The 19,734-nt window shown below is 34.4% G+C and overlaps 1 protein-coding gene across 1 annotated transcript in view; it reads right to left on the minus strand.

Moving 5' to 3' along the window:
• GALNTL6 (polypeptide N-acetylgalactosaminyltransferase like 6) overlaps positions 1-19,734 on the minus strand; it is a 1,218,638-nt gene that overhangs the window by 682,631 nt on the left and 516,273 nt on the right. Inside the window, exon 4 of the mRNA XM_047761406.1 lies at positions 3,802-3,968. Coding sequence (XP_047617362.1) covers positions 3,802-3,968 — 167 coding nt within the window. The remainder of the gene's footprint in view (positions 1-3,801; positions 3,969-19,734) is intronic.

Here is a 19,734-nt window from a genome sequence, read left to right on the forward strand (position 1 = left end):
GGCTTGCACCTTCCTGTTTTTATAGACAGTAAGCTTATGTTCTGAGGCTAAAACAACATGCTTTTACCAAGCTTGCTTCAGGAGGAATTGCTAAACTGAGAGGTGCCAGAATGTTCACTTTTTTAAAAAGCATTTTGAAAATGGGGTCAACTGGGTAAATCCAAGAAGATTTTCAAAAATCATCTTCCAATATTTATAGCTATTCTATAAGTCTAAAATACTTCTGCATTTTTTTCTCTATTGTTATGAAACCAGTACTACAGAACTCACCAATCATTAGGATGATTATATTTTTTGGAACTATGAATTCCAAGGGATATTACACTTGTGCTATTAATATGGCTAACATTTTGGCTCTCCTTTTTTTTTTTTTTTTCCCATGCACAGCTATTCTACTGACCTGGGGGACATAAAATATAAAGCAGTAATACTTGATTAAGTCTTGTCAAAATTTTGTTGCCTTTAGCCAAAGGATATTAAAGAATCTTCAGAAGAGCTACAGTGCAAAGGTGTTAAAATACATACTGAACAGACTTGGAACAGGGAGTATATTTCTGAAAATAAATATGAAGTATAGCATTTCAGAAATAATTTCCTAAAGGTAACCAAAAAATCCCCTGTATTTGCCTGTACTTTAAAATTGTCTAGCCTATTTAACGTGATATTTAAAGAATTGGTGGAAAAAGACTCTACATGTTACAGGATTTGGATTTCTGTTTGCTTTTTTTTAAATCATAAAGTATAATAGATTTTTAACAGCGTGGCTATACATAATATCTGAATAAAAAGCTGAGACAACTTCTTTGTCTTGGAGGCCCAGTAAACACAAGATGCCTGGTGATATCCTCTTTCTTTTGTAATAGTAAAAACAGTCCTGAAAGGAATTTTGATAAACACACATGTAAGGCCACTCATATAATTTAGGGAGGTAACCCAATCTATTTATCCTCCTTTTGACAGAATTAAGAATTTAACTTTTCTTCAATATCTGTATAAAAACATGGTTATTGGGAAAATTGGATATGTTTTTTTAAATGTTAATTTTCCAACATTTCATAAATTGCCACAATTTTTTCTTCATATGCCCTCCAACTGATTTCTGTTCCTTCTGGAGATAGGGGTATGGAGGGGAGAGAAAGACAGGTGATAGATGATGGATGGATGGATGGATGGATGGATGGATGGATGGATGGATGGATAGATGGATGTATGGATAGACAGATAGATGGAGGAATGGATGGATGGATTCAATCATTCATTCATTCTTATAAATATGATTAATTAAATGGAGAGCATCTCCTCACAAAGTATGGAGACCACGAGTTCCATGTTTCAGGAGCATATTTGGCAAGGAATAGTCAGAAGTTGAGAGCAGTTACCCTCCCCTGGGGCACAGCCCCTTTGTCTAAGGATATCTCCATCACCACCTCCCAAGGGGGAGGTACTTGGATAATTAAGAAGTTACTCATTGCCATTTTGGTAAGAAATCTGAGACACCAAGTGCTCAATTTACCCAAGGTCATATAGCTAACAGTTGGTATCAGGATTCTAACCTGTGTCTATCATGTTGATTTTCTAGATTTCCTGGAAGTTAGAAAGCATGAGTGATGATTTCAGATTCACCAAAACCCTCATATTTTATCAGATGAGGTTCTGTAACCTGAAACAAAAACTTGGAAAGAGAATCTCCCCTATTCCACACAACTTCAGAATCATGTATATTCTAAGAGATCGTGGAAGTATTTTATCATATATTTCTTTCCATGTTTCCTCTTACACACATAGTCAGGCTAGTCAAATGAAACACAATATTCAAAAAAAATTTCCTTTTGAAAGTTTAATGATCAAAAAATAGTGCTTTCAACTTGATAGTTCTTAGGAAGAGAACACTTCAATGAAAGGTTTATGAAAACTTTAAATTAATGATTATCCTTAAACATGCCCACTAGGAAAGTCAAAATCCCCGTTAGCCCCCCAACTAATCCTTTTTGTATCACTTCACTTCACGAACACTGGTGACATCGACAGCCTCCTGGAACACACCTCCTTCCCAGGTAACTTACAAACAGAAGGAGAATCCACCTAGCTGATATTATGACAATAAACAGAAGTCAAGACAAACGTGGATGCCACTATTTTCTCCCTCTTTAATGACTTTCATTTGAAAAATAACTTTGAGAAATATTCAGCAAAAAATGCTCTACCATCCACAATTTTCTGCTCCCCAGTGTTTCCTACTCTATTACCCCCTGGTCAAAAGTCTGCTGTAGGAAATAGTTTATCAAGTCAAAGTTAATTATGTAGAAAATTCTCCAAAGATTCACTATCTTATTTCTCTCAGGACCAGTCAACCAAAAAATAACATTTATTTGGTGATATGCACTCCTGGATCTTTATTCCCTTTTTCCGTCTTTATATTTAAAAGCAAAGTTTTAGCTTTAACATTTGAAATGACTATTTTTAGCTTGAGGTAATAATGACTACTTTGAAACAAGCAGCTTCAATTAAAAATTTTTTAAAAAGCAATCCATGTGTTATTTAAATTAATTTTAAACAATACATTTAATTTTAGGTACTTATTCAATGTTTATTTAGATGCTTATTAAATGCATATCTACCTAAGCAATGCAAGGCAAACACTGCTTTGAAATCAACCTAAATTACCAAATCGGTACCTCACTATTTCAACAGAATGATAGACAACCTTGCTTTTGTCATATGAACTTCAACATACATGAACAATCAAGCAAACCTTGAATAAGTAATTGAAGTGAATCACTGCAGACCAGAAATGTTAAAAGAACCTCAAAACTAACACACCAAGAAGTTTCACTTTTACAGAATTTTTAAGTACTATGAAGAAAAGGATGTTTCTGTTGCAAAGGAAATTTCCAAAACTTCGGTTAGTCCATAAGATCTCAAGATGCACTCTCTTATGAAGCATTATTGTTACTCTTTCTTACACACATACAGAGCAGTTCAGCAGCACTCCTTTATGCAACAAAATAGAAAGTAGACTGTATCCCCAAGTAGGTAAGTATGTTCGGAAAGAGTTTCTGCCTCTCCACTCACACCAGCCAGGAATGAAGAATTTTACTTTCCCTGCAGTATTAATAATTTCCACATTTAGAGTGAGTATGATTTATCAAGTCCTAATCTCACGAAACTTTCTATAATCTTATTCCCCTGATTTATAAATCAAATTATGTTCATCAGAGTAGTAAAGATTCTTAAAACTTTCATCAAATTTTCTAATACACTGTAACTCTAAGTTTCTTTGTTGTTGTTTTACTTTCCAATATAATAAAATTGCTAAAATTTGCCAGGTAAAAATATTTATTTTCACTACTTATAATTTCCAGTATTTGTGAAGTAATACAAGCACATGTATCACACCAGTAAATAACAGAGCAGATCCTTTTCAGGAAGGGAACGGATTTATGGTTCTCCTGGAGCATTTCACCATTCATATGCACCCACCATATATATTTTACAATATTTGTCCTGAAGCTGAAGGGAGAATTTGAGGTTTTCTGCCAACATCTGCCCAATTTACAACAGAAACATAATGCAAATTTCTTATAGGTCCCCAAATGACGCCAATAACTTATCCAATTCCTTTCGCATTTGGCCAACATTTTGTGAACTCATAACATCACAACATACACAAAACTTCATAAACACCTTTCAAACAGCTTCAGAGAGAAATCATCACAATAATCACCTGCCTTATTTTAAAAGCCCATCGTGATTATGCAGGTGATAAGAGAATCACGTAAAATATAATTAACAGTATCCTACCTCGATCACTGAAGTCATCAACCAGGATGATTTCTGCTATCAGACTTTCTGGGGTTCGGTTGATGATGCTGTGTATGGTACGTAGGAGTGACGTCCAGCCTTCGTTATGGAATGGGATAATGATGCTGGTGTTTGGCAGCCTTTCTAGGTACATCTTGTGCTTACAGCTAGAGACGATGGAGGAAGGGAAAGCCATGTCAGATGTCAAACTGTAGTATGTCTTATCCTGCTTTTGATTTATTGGGTTATCAGCCAACTGTGGAAATTATACTTTGCATAATACTTTCCCAGCCAGAGCTTCTACATCATCATAGTTACCCACCCATGGAATTCATTACTGATTTATTTTCACATTCACTCTTTTTTATTGATGTATAGTTAACTTACGTTGTTGTGTTAGTTTCAAGTATACAGCAAAGTGATTCAGTTATACATACATACACACACACACACATAGTCTTTTTCAGATTCTTTTGTATTATAGATTATTACAAGATCCTGAGTATAGTTCCCTGTGCTATATATACAATGTCTTTGTTGTTCACATACTAAATCTTAATGAAATAATTATCCTCTTTTATAGCAGTGACTCACAAACAAGTAAGAAGTGCGCTGAAAGGTACTCTTGCTAATATATACTTTCCCCATTATTATCTAATAGTATCAAGGCTAAATTCTATGTATCAACACCATTTCCATGGAACACATTTCCATTTCCATGGAAACGTTTATATGGGTTTCCTGGAAAGTTTTGGAAATTTCACTTCTGTAATATTTATGCCTAATTAATCAGTTTGGGTTGTAGAATGTTTCAAGCACATGGGTAGGTAGTATTTATGGTTCTAAGGGCGAAAAGAGTCTTAAAATGGAATAAATGAAATTGGATTTTGCTGTTTTCAAATACAGTGAAAAGACTTGAAAAAAACATCAAAATGACACCATGAAATGGGCATAAAAATACTAGAAAAAAACCATGACGTTCCTCTTAGGATAACATAAAATGACTTCAAAAAGCAATATAAGAAACAGATCTGTCAGTGATTTCTAAGAGAGTGTAGTAAGATGAGTGCTTTCATATATAATGCACAAATCTGGAAAAAGAGTGCTAAAGAAATTCAGCACACCTAGTCATAGTTATGTAGAATCACCCATTCTTCTCAGGAAAGGCAAAGGCCTGTGATAAATGTGCTTTCCTATATCAATATTCAGGATAATTGTACCTCCCAATGAAAAACCTCATAACTAAAAATGCTTTGGGAATATAATTGATATTCTCAAGAAGCCAAATTATTTTTTAAACATAAGAGGAGAACTTGTACACATTACTTGCTTATAAATTAAATCACAATTACATTCAGAGTAATAACTATAAGCAATCAATGGCTTATGGATCTAAGGAGATGTTTAACAGCTATACACGATCCATTCAGAAAAAAAGGCAGACAAAAGAGGATGCAAGACTGACCATATGCAAAAAAAGCCTTGCCCTCGTAAACATGTTTTCAATAATTTCTGTGTATGTGAGCTCAAAGTATCACCACACAGGGGGTGTGAAAGTATATATTTTTTTCTTTCATGCACTCAAGTCACAAGGATTTGCTGAGGGTCAAAGCCTGGGTCCAAAGTGGAGCTAAAACAATGATCAAGCCCTTGTCTCTGACTTCAAAATGCTTATGGTTAAACAGAAGGTACAGAATGATAAAGAGACAATTGCAGTTTTAAAGGGGAACTGATACACAGACGTGTAATAGGGTGCCACACCGGAATTTCAGACAGGCCTCTGAACCAATCTGCAGAGTGTTTCAGAAATGCAAGTGGGAGTTGAATGTGGCCTGCAAGAGACAGGTTCAAGATAAATTTAGGAAAAAAAAACTGACATGACTTAGTAACCCTCTGAGAGGAGTTAAGGAGGACTGGGCAACTGATCTTATGAAATACAGACTGAGCACAGTGTGGGGGGTTGCATTTGAAGGGTGAAAGGGTTAAGGACAACGGTCAGTTCAATTTTGACCACATTAAGTGTGAAGTGTCAAAATGATGTTTAGTTGAAAGTGAAAGCAGCTCTTTTGTCCCCTTTTCTGGTTTGCCCATTTTTCTCCCCCTCTAACCTTAAAAGAACCTAATTATAGGAATGAGATCCCTAAGCAATTTAACCCACCTCCTGACTTACGCTCTCCTGAATGTACTCCATGCCTTGTCTAACCTTTTGATTTTCTCTCCTAGATTAAAAGATGGAACAATGAAGGATTAAGTACTTAAAGAATGACTAGCTCTCTACCCCCAACAGCCCCTTAAGCAAGCATGCAGGCAGATCCTGTGGGTAGGATCACAGGTGAAAAGAGAGCCAGCCAGTCAGCATGCCCAAACTCCTGCCTCAATGATTTACTAAGATTCACCCTCCTTTGTCCTTTAAAGAAACATCATGGCTGAGCAGAATTTTCAGTGCTGGTTTTAGGACAAGAGTCCAACTTCTCTCTAGAGTGCTAGCTTTCCTGTTTGAAGCTCCCTTCCTTTCAAAATGACACTTGCCTCTGAAATTATTGGCTACTGAGGGGCAAGCAGCCAAAACTGAGTTCAGTAACAAACATAGCGATTGTATATATGATATACACATCTGTCTATGTATGTGTATACATGTGTATGTATGTATTCTCTATCTACATGTGTGTGTATGGGTGTAGCTCAAGATAAAGACATGATGTACTAGAGGAACAGGCTTGTGATAGGCTCTAGCACTGAGGCCAGAGCACCAGTATCACCCTCTTGACATCACCATTCCAGCTCCTGCCAAGAGGATGCTCCCATAAGCACCAGCAGACAGCCACCTGGGTGTTCCTCTCATCTCTGAACAAAGGCAGATCAAAAGGTCTGGGGGAAATGCATGCACCTAAAGCAAGTGCCTACCAATGAAGCTGGGAAAGAAGCAGTCCTATGGGGAACATCTGTGAGGTATTTTCTAGATCATCTCCCAGGGTTTCCTAGCAAGATGGAACAGCAGGTGCCCACAGGGATAAGCATCAGGACAAGACCCCTTTTACTGGCTGCCTCTCTACCCCACCTTACTTCTTCACCCTGCTTCCCTGGGTACTTTCTATGATGACCTATTTAACACCATTGCAGACAAATTTTGTCACAGCATCTGCTTTAGGGAAATTCAATCTTAGACAAAGGCATGTAAATGATACTATACTTGGCAAGAACAATCTCTTAAATACACAGCGATGATCAAAATTCCCTAGGAAACATTATTTCTGTTGAGTTATGAAGCTTATAGTTTGTTGTTACAACTTAAGATATTTTAAAATGATTTTTAATAAAATCATCACATGTGAATTTTGTTTTTTCAACCTTTTAATTATCACTGATACCCCATTCAGAGTGTACTCTATACCTGGGAAATACAGCTCTCAGATCTGTTCTTATATGTACAGTGTGTACATATAAAATTAGGTACACACATTATATTTAAATGGCCTTAATCTAATTAGTAGACTATTAGCAATGTTACCTTCTTTACCTAAATGTCTGTAATTAATTTTTTCAATTAAATCACATTGTGCTTATAATTATTATTCAAATATTAAAAAAAATCACACTTTCTACATTACACTGCTGAGGTTTAAATGATGGCTTTGCCCCTTATGCCCTGTGTGACAAGGGGCAAGTCGTTTAACCTCTATTAGACAAGTTTTCTCATGCGGGGCAAGGTAGAAGATATATATATATATATATATATATATATATATATATATACCATCTTCATAATGTGTTAATAAGAATTAAATTAGATAATCCATACAAAGCACTCTGTAGAGTATTATGTCTGATAATAGCAAGGGTTGGACAAAAACTATCATTGTTACTGCTACTATTATTGTTAACTGTTACTGTTTTTCCTGTCAAGTCCTCTGTGGCGGGATCTAGGAAACTCAGAGATGAGAAATGCATGAGAGACAGTGAGAGACACCTATGATATAAAGTTGACTACAATACACTTTCTTTCCTTAAGGAATCACAGACCAGTGGACAAATGTATAAAATGATTAGACTCAAATGAGACAAGTGACATAATAGATAATATGCAGACAATGAAGAGCTTGAAGGAAGGATGACTAACTCTGTCTGGAAGGATTACGGAAGTCATTACAGATGAGTCTGTATGTTGAAAACAGATCATGTAGGATCTTGAAAGTGATCCTAAGAAATCTGGACATTAGCCTGCAGTCAACATGAAGTACTTCACATACTGTTAATGATGAGCAAGACAGGATCATGTTTACACATTCCTCCTGCATCAGGCAGATGATGCCCAGAAGACAGCAAAGATGAAAGGACAAAAGATTAGCAATTGTAATACTTTGGGCAAAAATAATGAGAGTGCTGATCTGATGCTTTACTCTAAGGAAAACCATCCTCTTTGTGATAGTGTTTGAACTGATTAAATTATATTTAGTCATTCTAGCATTTAACCTGCTCCAGAGAAAATTGAATTCACTCCCAAAGCCAGTCATTGGATTGGTGAAGTTGTGGTCCACATGACTGCTTCTTATTATTACTAGAAATACTGAGGCATATCCAGGGCTTTATTAAGAATCCGCAACCTGTGTATTTTAGATTTAATCTCAAGTCAGGCTGAGAATGGGAAATTTGTGAGATGGGAGGACAATGCAGCAATATAGAACTGTACTGAAGAAATAAGTAAAATGAAGTTAGACACAATTCATTTGTTTATGGTCACAGACATGTAGCAAATTTATAAAGAGACAATAGGGACAATTTAAAACATTTGCTGCTTAAGTTTATAGGAATAGGGATGAAAATGCCTGTAATTATTGCATTTCATATTGCTGCATTATTTTAAAATAAGCATTTGCATAAAATCAACTTGGAGTTTAGGAATGGCTCAGAGATGAGGACAGAGCTTTGTCAAGTGACAATTTATCTAAATGGATAGAAAAAACATTCCTTAAATGCACCAGAGACAAAAGAAATAGTTTAAATTATTAAAAAGCTACTTGTGAGAAATGACAAATCATGAAGGCATTTTAAAAGCTGACAAAAAACCAAATTAGTCTGTAAACATTCTGCTAAACCACTCACAGTAATGAAAATATTACTTTGACAGAAAATTTCTCATACTCTTCTATGTTTCCCCAAAATAGAACACGTACATTTTCTAATATTCTCTAGTGCTCTTTACTAAAATGAGAGATTTAAAAATATATTTAGTGCAAAAGCATTGTTTATTTTAAACATAACTGTCATTCCTTTCATAGATGCATTAATTTATCTTTATAATTTCATTGGTTTCACACAAAAAAATGGTTCTTTCAACAATAGGAATAAGCCAAAAAAATTTTTATTAGAGATATATGAAATATGTACTAGGCTTTTTTGTGATTGTTTTGAATAAAATAAACATTTTATTGTTCATGCAATACCATCAACCTTTTTATTGTATTTAGGTAAAATTACATTTAAGGTTCTTAAAACCTTCATATTCTCCTTGCCATCATGTAGAGATTCTTTCTCACTGCCTGAGGCTTAATATTTAGTTTTGGACACAGTCTCAAAACACACATTTTAAAAATTCAAATTCTTGGATTACAAGCTGTGAGTAGAATGTTTAAGTGAAAGTATTTGCATATTTTAATCCTTAGGTCATTCTGTTAGTTTATCTAAATAAGGCTTTATTTTTTGTTTCATAGGATTTTTTCCTATCCATTTACATTAAATAGATTGGTCAGGATGTTATGTTATAATCATAAATAACCCAAAATTCTGATGGCTCAAAATAGTGAAATTCTCTTTCTTGCTTCTCTGCTTCTTCATCACTGGCTGGCAGGAGGGTCTATGCCTGTTGTCACTATGAACAGTCCACATTTTGACCCTGTCAATCATTGTGCCAGAGGTCAATGAGAATAGTGGTGGGCCTCAAGTTGGGAATTAAATGGTCTGTCTCTAAATTGACACAGTTCTTTTCTGCTCACAAGTCATTGTTCAGAACAGGTCACATAGCACAGGGGTCCAGGAAGTGCAGTTCTGTATGGTGCAGAGAAATACAGCCAGAAAGAGGACCATTTTAGTCTTCTGCCTTCTTTCAAATAAAAAGGGAAATAGGAAAAAGGAAACTGTCTGTTCCACTATGTTCCATTAAATTAAAGAGATTCAATTTCTTCACAAAAAGAAACCACATTTTCAGAGCTGCAAGCACACCTAAGAAATCAAGTTTAATTCAAAACTGATTTAATTCAAAACTGAACCCTTAGAGTTTTCCAGGGTTAAACAAAAATTATTTTACAATCAAATTGGCCTAACAGTGTACTGGGTGAAGAGGTGATACAGTGATAAAGCACTATTCCAACCTAAAGAGTTTACAGTATTTTGAAAGGTATTTATAACAGGTGGGTAACATAGAATTGGAATCCAGCATTCCCCTTCCCTTCTGATTATGTAATCTTTTGGAAATACCATTCTATCTTTGGCCTTTTAAGACATCTTTCTATAATTCCCATCAATTAAATTGTATAAATGTTATAGTGTTTAAAAGTGAGACAGGGAATTACTTTATTAGAGCAAACATTTTTGTAAAATGTATAATCTATTCCCCATACATGTTTTTGAGATAAAACATTCAATAATATGTATGAATAAATACCTATGACAAAAAATGATGATAAATTATCATTTGAATACAAGCTCTAAGAGGTCCTAGACCACTGAACCACTGGGCCATCTGAATGACTAGATTACACTATTAGGGGAATAAAACAGGTAGACAGTGTGCCTATGATATCTAATATCCCTTTCTCAGTATCATATATTTTAATAAAAATAGATAATTGTGCTATTTCTATCTAATATTATTTCTAGCTAAAATTATTTGGGATTTCCACTTTTAACCAAGACGGAGTAACATGGACCATATCATCTCTTGCACTTGATCAACAAAATAGCTAGATTAAAAATATGAAACAATGCGCACTGTGATATATGGAATGATTGGCAAACAGGGACCTGCTGTATAGCACAGAGAACTCTACCCAATATTTTGTGATAATCTATGTGGGAAATGATTTTGAAAGAGAATGGATGCATGTACATGTATGACTGAATTGCTTTGCTGTACAGCAGACATTATCACAATATTGTAAATCAGCTATACTTCAATAAAACTTAAAATTTTAAAATATTATGTAACAATAATATGTAGAAAAAATAAATTGTACCAGTTAAATTTCTGGTGTGTTTTGTACATCAATTATTCTTCAATAAATCTGTTGAAAAGTATGAAAAAATAGTTTTTAAGATATTGGCAAAAAAAATTACAGAAGTCCTTAACAAACAGGAAACAATTTCCCCTGCTAATACTCTAGACTGAAATTTCAGGTGGTGGTTAATTTAGGAGAAACACAGGTGCATCCATGTGACCTCCCTAAATTGCAGAAATGAAGCCAAGAGTCCAGGGTTACAGAGGTAGAGTTTGCAGGAAAGAGTCTCTGAAGGAGAGAGTGGTATGGAAAGAAAGTCTAGGAGATGTACAGGTCCCCCTGAATCTTCAGCTGAGTGTGATTAGTACCTGTGTGTGAAGAAACAACCCCACGCTGAGTAATGAACCCCCAGAAAGGATTAGAGGGAAAAATACTTGTAGAGGGCATGAAATAATTCTTGTTCTCACCAGGCATAATGAAAAAAATGAAAATTGGGTAGAGTATTAGAAAAAGGATTTGAAAGCCTTTGGCTCAGCAGGAGGGAGAATTAGCCCTAGACCAGAATACAGTTCTGGTTCAACTTTGTTAAGTAATATTTAACAGTATCAAACTCTTTCCAAGTAATTTTACATCTCACAGGTAAAAAACCTCAATATACTTATAGGAATATTGTAACATTTGACACCTTAAAAAGCAAAATTGAAATGTTTGACAACCAATAAAAACTACAAACCATTCAAAGAAGCAGGAATATATGAAACCAGAATGAAGTAGAAAAATCATTTAAGTGAAATTGACACAAATAACACAGATGATAGAATAGGCAATGATTTTAAAATAGTTATGATAGCTGTTTTCCAGATGTTCAAGAAGCTAATAGAATACTTGAACGTGTTGAGAGGCTCAGAAGATATTAAAAATAACCAAATACAAATCCTAGAGATTAAAAATATCATATCTGAGATCCAAAATACACTGGATAAAATATGAGATAATGCACAAGAAAAGACCTGTAAATTTGAAGACATGAAAAGGAAACTGTCCAAAATTAACAAAAAAGAAGGGAAAACAAGCCTGAACACAAAAAGAGTAGAGCAGCAGTAGTGTGGGACAACTTCCAGAAGCTTAACATGTGTATAATTCAAGTCCCCAAAAGAGAAGGTAAGGAGGACATGAAAAGTCTTCCTTTGAAGATTATATGAAAGTTTTCAAGATTTAATGAAAGTGTAAAGCACTAGGCTTCAAAAAGGTCAAAATGAAATCTGAGCACAAGAAACATGAAGAAAGTACATTAATGCCTACCATAATTCAATTGTTAAAATTAGTGATAAAGAAACACCTTTTTTTTTTTGGCCACACCCACAGCTTGTGGAAATTCCTGGGCCAGGGATTGAATCCAAGCTGCAGCACAGCTGCTGCAATACTGAATCCTTAATCCTCTGTGCCACAAGGAAACTTCCAAGAGACAATCTTATAAGCAACAAGAGAAAAAAGATCAGATAAGTGACAGCAGACTTCTTGTTAAAAAAAAAAAAAAGCAAGATAGTAAAATAGGGGGGCAACATCTTTAAGTACAGATAAGTTAAAGAAAAATCAACCTAGTTTTCTTTAATCAATGAAAATATATTTAAAAACAAAGATAAAATTAAAAAATTCAGAATACAAATATTGAATTAACTCATTCATCAGGAGACCCACACAAAAGTAAATGTTACAGGAAGTTCTTCAGAAAAATTGTATTAAATGGAAGTCTATATCTAGACAAAAAAATTAAAAGCAATGTAAAAGAATCCTATAGGCAGATGGTAAAATTACTGTTTTATTTTACTTAAATCAGTTTAAAAGATAATTGATTCATTTATAGCAAAAATAATAGCAAAATATTTTGACATTTGTAGGTTGAAACAAACTATACAGCAGCAAGAGCATGAAGTCCAGAAATAGAGAAATGGATGAACATCATTGTATGGTTCTTATACTATAAATGAAGTCATATACTATTACTTTGAGGTAGACTATGATAAGCTATGTTATATTCCATCAACATTAAAGCAACCACTAAAATAACACAACATAAACTAAAAATGAATTAAAATAACATAGTTATATCTATTGTGCCTTCCCCCAAAAAGATTAAATGGATGATTAAATACGTAATTATTTCAAAAGAAGTTCAAAACAGAGGAAAGGGAGAAAAGGCTTAATGATGCAAATGGAAAAAGTAATAGCAATGTTGCATATTTGAGCAAACCATATCAAAAATTATATTGGATGTAAATGAATTAAACATGCCAATAAGAGGCAAAGATTGTCAGATTGCTGTGTACTGCCTCCAATAAACTCATTCTTAATAGGAAGATGCAAATAAATGTAAAAGTAAATGAACAGAAGATATATATTATGCTAACACTAATTTAAACAAAAGCTAAAGTGGCTTTAATCATAGTCAGCAAAACAGATTTCAAGGCAAAGAATATGACCAAGACATAAAAATTTGTCTTTGTGATAAAAAGTCATTTTATCAAGAGACCATAAGAATCCAAATATTTACACATCTGGTAATAGAAATATAAGAAGCAAAAGTTGACAGAACTACAAGGAAATATAGATAATCCCAAAATCACAAAAAAATTATTCTTTGAATTTATTTTGCTCTTCTTTTCAGTTCTTAAGGTAAAGACTTAAATTATTGATTTAAGGTCATCTCTTTCCTTTTACAAGCACTGAATTATAGAAGACTAGAATGATTTCATTTTAAGAACTGCTTTAAATATATAAAAATTTAAAAATAATTTTTCTTTCAAAATACATTTTACTTTCCCTTGAAACTTCCTTTTTGGCATACTGATTACTCAAAAAATGTGCTTTTAATTTCCAATTATATGGAGATCAGTCTATTATCTTCCTGTCACTAATTTTTAATTTAATTTTACTATGGTCAGAGAATACAGTTTGTAAGATTTCAATCTTCTAAAATTTGTAGTAGTCTGTTTTATGATCTACGATATGGTATGTCTTGACAAGTGTTTCATGGCCACTTGAGAAGAATATACATTCTCCTGTTTTGGGGTTGTGTTTTCAGTTTTACTTTTATTTTTATTTCTTATGTTCCCCTTTTTCTGCATTCTTTGGATGACTTTTAGTCTTTTAGTCTTTTTAGTCTTTTTAGTCTTTTTAGTCTTTTAGTGCTCTGCTTCAATGTATCCATTGTGATTTTGATGTTATCTTTGCATAGTATTCTAGTGGTAGCTTTAGAAATTAAAAAATGCTTACTTCATGTTTCAAGTCTGTTTAGAATTAATACTGTACCACTTCACTTTTAATATAGAAATCTGGAATTCTCATTGTGGTGCAGTAGAAACAAATCCGACTAGGAACCATGAGGTTGTGGGTTTGATCCCTGGCCTCGCTCAGTGGGTTAAGGATCTGGCACTGCTGTAGGTGTAGGTTGCAAACACAGCTCAGATCTGGTGTTGCTGTGGCTCTGATGTAGGCCGGCAACTGTAGCTCCAATTAGACCCCTAGCCTGGGAACCTCCACATGCTGGGGTGCGGCCCTCAAAAAGACAAAAAAAAAAAGAGTAATCTTTTACCATACAGGTCCCTTTACATTCCTTTTTGTCTTTGGTGTGTGTACACTGAAAACCATCAGAAAATATTGTGTTTTTGTTTTCAACTGTCAAACGTGTTTAAAGGAACTCAAGAGCTCAGCATTATAATTTCGGTACTATTTTGAATTCTCATGTCCTTCCATCCTAAACTTACTGCTATTTTTTTTTTTTTTTAACATCGTCAGTTTGCTGGACTGCATATCTGTGTAGGTCTTACAGTCAAGTTCAATGGCAGGACAGTAGCATGTGTTTATTCCATTTTCTTCAGAAACCAGACTGCTCTTGGCAGGCTTTTAATTATAAATGTCATATATTTCTAACTCTAGTGATATTCAGATTTTCTGCTTCATTTTGAGACATTGTCAGTTGAATTATCTAGAAAATTTTATACTTCATCCAAGCATCAAATTTTTGGCAGGATTATTTTTAAAATATCCCTTTATTATATTTAAATGTCTTTTGGAAGTATAACGATATCCATTCTTTCATAACTGATAAAGGTACTTGGGGGTTTCTTTCTTGTTTGTTTCTCCTTAGAGATACTTGCTGGGGATTTTGAAATTTTATTAATCCATCCAAAATACTAAATTTTGAATTTAAAATGTTTTTGACAAAGTCATTGATTTATTATTATTTCCTTTTTATACTTATCTACCTAGATGAATTATTGGAAAATTTTTCTTACTTAAACATTTAAAGCTACAAATGTACCTATAAGCACTACTTTGTACATAAAGTATACAAATAAACTTTGGGATGTAGCTTCATTATCATTCTACTTGAAATAATTTTAAATTTTTCCAGTTTCACATCGGAGCTATGGGTTATTCATAAATACATTATTTAATTTGTAGATTTTACAACTTTTCTCAATATGTGAGGGTTTTTTGTCTTTAATTTTTTTTTTTTTTTTGGTCTTTTTAGGGCTACACCCATGGCATACAGAGATTCCCAGGCTAGGGGTCCAATTGGAGCTGTAGCCACTGGCATAGTGACACCAGATCTGAGCCGTGCCTGAGACTACACCACAGCTCACGGCAACACCGGATCCTTAACCCACTGAGCAAGGCCAAGGATCAAACCTGCATCCTCATGGATGCTAGTTGGGTTCATCAACCGCTGAGCCACGATGGGAACTCCTCAATATGTTATTTGTATTGATTTTTAATTTACTTCATATTCAGTATTAATTCCATCTATTGAAATTTATTGAGTCATTTATGTATAAACATAGATCTAATTGAGTAAATATTCCACATGCAATTGAAAGAGTTTATTATAAAATTATTGAATAAATAAAAATCAATATGTGTAAGTAAACTAAGCAATTTATTGATATTACATATGTGTCTGTGTCCCTCATGTGAAACATATAAAACTTGGGATGTTTTTCATGTAATGCTAAAGGTGCTAAAATGTTAGTGCATAGTAATGATAACAAATAGTCAGGAAGTTATATTTTAAGCTTCCTTTAGGGCCAACATCTTAAATGATTATGATTTTGTTCTATTTTGTAATAATGATGAAAATTCTCTGAAATGGTAATAAAGAGAATTCAATCCAGTTCCACAAGATTCAGTTTCACTAGGATGCATGTGGGAGGGAAACCAATTCAAGATACTACAGATTATTCAACTTCAGGGCTACTGTAAAATAGGGGAAGGAGTGGTACTCTTGACTGCCATTCAAACATTTAAAAGTGCTGATTTTCAGCACTTTGGACAGACCACATATTAATTAATTACTTTATTGCCTCTTAGTCTATCAAAAACCTTGTAAAATGGCTTTTCTTATAGGTAAAAACTCAGGAAGTTCAATTCTGTGAATTCTCTTAAACAGATTTCCTAGGAGTTCCCTGGTGGCCTAGTGGGTTAAGGATCTCATGTTGTCACTGTTGTGGCTCAGGTAGCTGCAGCATGAGTTCAATCCCTAGCTCAGGGATTGACACATACTAGGGCATGGCCAAAAATAAAATAATGATAAACAAGTTTCCTAAACAAGATTCTCAGAATAGCTAAATGTATTATAGTTAGTAAAACACTTTTTTTTAACCTTATGAAAGGAAACATTCATGCTCAGAAAGAAGAGGAAACATCTTCATTTTAACTTTTTGTCATTGTATGATTTCTTGCAGTCATTTTAGTTAAGAGTTAAACTTCTCTTGGCCTCATTTTCAATAGCAGCAGAATAAAATGTCAACTCGGCGTCTGGCTCCTGACAAGCAGACCATACAGCATATCTGTATGTCATTTCCAAGCACCAATTTACATAGTAATTGTTTTAATGTCAGCTTATTCAATTTTCAATGGCTGGTTTTAGTCACACTGTTTTTCTGTCGTAATCTTGCTATGAAGGTTGGGTTTGATAAAGCAGTGATAACTGGTAATTGGCCTTTGACAAGTCTGAAAAATTAGTTTGGACTGCTGAGTATATATGTGATTGGGGCTGGGGAAGGTAATTGCTTATTTATTTATTTGGTACTTATTTTGTAATACTGTAATATGATTAACACGCAAATATATTTTATGTCTGTACTAGGGATGAAAGAGCTATGTTTATACAGCTGTGTGCTCACCATGGCATTGTGGCAGAAACACAGTAAAGACAGAAAGGAAGGCAAAAGTAAAGGCCTGAGATGGTCAGGGAGAGAATCCAGAGGTTGAAGTTGGTGTTTTCAGCCTAACTGGGAATCTTGTGTTTTAGACAGATCAAAAGATTGGGGGATTAATGATCTCCCCTGGTTCTCAAGGCTCGCTGCAGCGCACTCTGCTGCATGCACTGCACAAGAGCAAGAGGGAGTGTGTGAGGTCCACTTGTGAAGGTATCCTAGGATCCCAATTAAGAGATGACGGGCAATGTGGCTGAGTTCAAGGGAAGTGATGCTTTGGAGACACATTTCAGCTCTACATTTTAGAGATGGAATTAATAGGTCTTGATGGATGAGGTCAGCAATGAAAGAGAAAAAGAAAGTGGAGAAACTGGGGGCTATACTAAGCATCAGAGAACTATTAATATCTAGTCACCAGACAAAGAGGATCCATTTACAGAAGAGACAGAAAGGCAAGAGTGTTTCTAACCCATGAGACAGAGACAAGAGTGGCTGGCTGGTTAAAAATGAGAGGAGGGCCAAAGAGTTAAATATGTGCTGGAAAGTTTGACAAGGCAAAGATTGTAAAAATACTTTGGATTTTGGTAACATGGAAGGCCTTAGTTACTTTGGCAAGAAAAAGGTTTTTGTTTTTTGTTTTTTTTTGTTTTTGTCTTTTTGCCTTTTCTAGGGCCACTCCCACAGCATATGGAGGTTCCCAGGCTAGGGGTCTAATTGGAGCTTTTGCTGCTGGCCTACACCACAGCCACAGCAACATGGGATCCGAGCCACATCTGCAACCTACACCACAGCTCTCAGCAACACCGGATCCTTAATCCACTGAGCAAGGCCAGGGATCGAATCCGCAACCTCATGGTTCCTAGTCAGATTTGTTAACCACTGTGTCACGACGAGAATTCCAAGAAAAATGTTGATGGCATTGCAATCTCTGGAATCAAATTAGGACTCTGCAGAGTGGATGGGAGTTGAGGCTGATTCCTGGAGGGAAATACCAGTTAATGGGATGGTTTTACAGATAATGGAGGTATTGGTGTTTTCATCATATGTGATTAAACTTAAGGCAGAATAATTACCAATTTTTTTAAATATTAAAAACTAAATTCTTCACTTCTGCAGAGAACAAAAGCAATCCTTTTCACAGTAGGACCCGGATTTTTAATGGAATTTTATCAGCAAATAAGTAATTATGTCACTGAGATACTTTGAATCTCATACAAAAAGATAACAGGTACTTAGCACTACACACCAGTTAGAGGATCCAAGAGATTAATACTTATTCCATTGACTCAGATGATAAGTCTACTAGTGTAATTAATTGCTCAATTTGATAAAAGTAAAGTAGCATTACTTGACTAGGAGCAAATTGAGAGTGATTTATTTTTTTAAACAGCTTTACTGAGAGATAATTCACATAATATCCAATTCAGTGTACCAATTAAAGTGTAAAATTCATTGATTTTTAGTTTATTCACCAGTATGTGTGACCATGAGCATAACAGATTTTAGAATATATTCACCAACTTGAAAAGAAATCTCACACCCTTCATCATAATTCCCCTCTTACTTATCTATTCATGGTTCTAGAGTAACCACTGTTTACTTTTTGTTTCCCAGAGTTTCTTATTCTGGATAGTCATACAAATAGAACCATTTATTATGTGGATTTTTGGATCAGTTTTTTTTTTCATTTAGTATAATGTCTTCAAAGTTAGTCCAAGATGTGGCATTTATAAGGATCTTAATTCCTTTTATGACTAAATGATCTTCCATTATATGAATATACCACCTGTAGTCCATCCAGTCTTTCACTGATGGGCATTTGGGTTGTTTCCACCTTTGGGTTACTATGAATAATGGTGCTATAAGCAGTCATATGTAAGTTTTGTGTGTATATATGTTTTCATTTATCTTGAGTGTATCCCTAAAAGTAGAATTTCTGGGTCCTATGGCAACTCTCTGTTTAACTGTTTGAGGAACTGCTAGAATATTTGCATACCCTTCTTGAAGGTATAATTATTTAGATCATATACCAATATTTATAATTGGGTTATTTGTCTTATTATTGAATTATAAGCATTCATTATGTATTCTAGATGCAAGTCCCTAATCAGATTCATGATTTGCACATATTTTATCTAGTTCTGTAAGTGGTCATTTTGTCTTCTTGATGGTATCCTTTGAAACAGGAAAGTTTTTAATTTTGATGAAGTAAGGTATCTGATTTTTTGTTTTTGGTATCATATCTAATCTAAGATTCTTTATGAAATCATAGGTCATGAAGATTTACTTCTACGGTTTCTTCTGAGTCTTACACTTTTAGCTCTTAAACTGAGGTCATTGATACACTTGGCACTCATCTCTTGTGGTCTAAGGGTCTGACATCATTCTTTTGTATGTGGCTACCTTGTCGTCCCAGTGCCAGTTTGTGTAGATTATTCTTTTCAAATTGAATAATTTGGGTGTTCTTGCCAAAAAATCAATTGATCATGGATGTGTACCATTAT

The sequence above is a fragment of the Phacochoerus africanus genome, chromosome 15, assembly GCF_016906955.1.
Source record: "Phacochoerus africanus isolate WHEZ1 chromosome 15, ROS_Pafr_v1, whole genome shotgun sequence".
Taxonomy (NCBI): domain Eukaryota; kingdom Metazoa; phylum Chordata; class Mammalia; order Artiodactyla; family Suidae; genus Phacochoerus; species Phacochoerus africanus.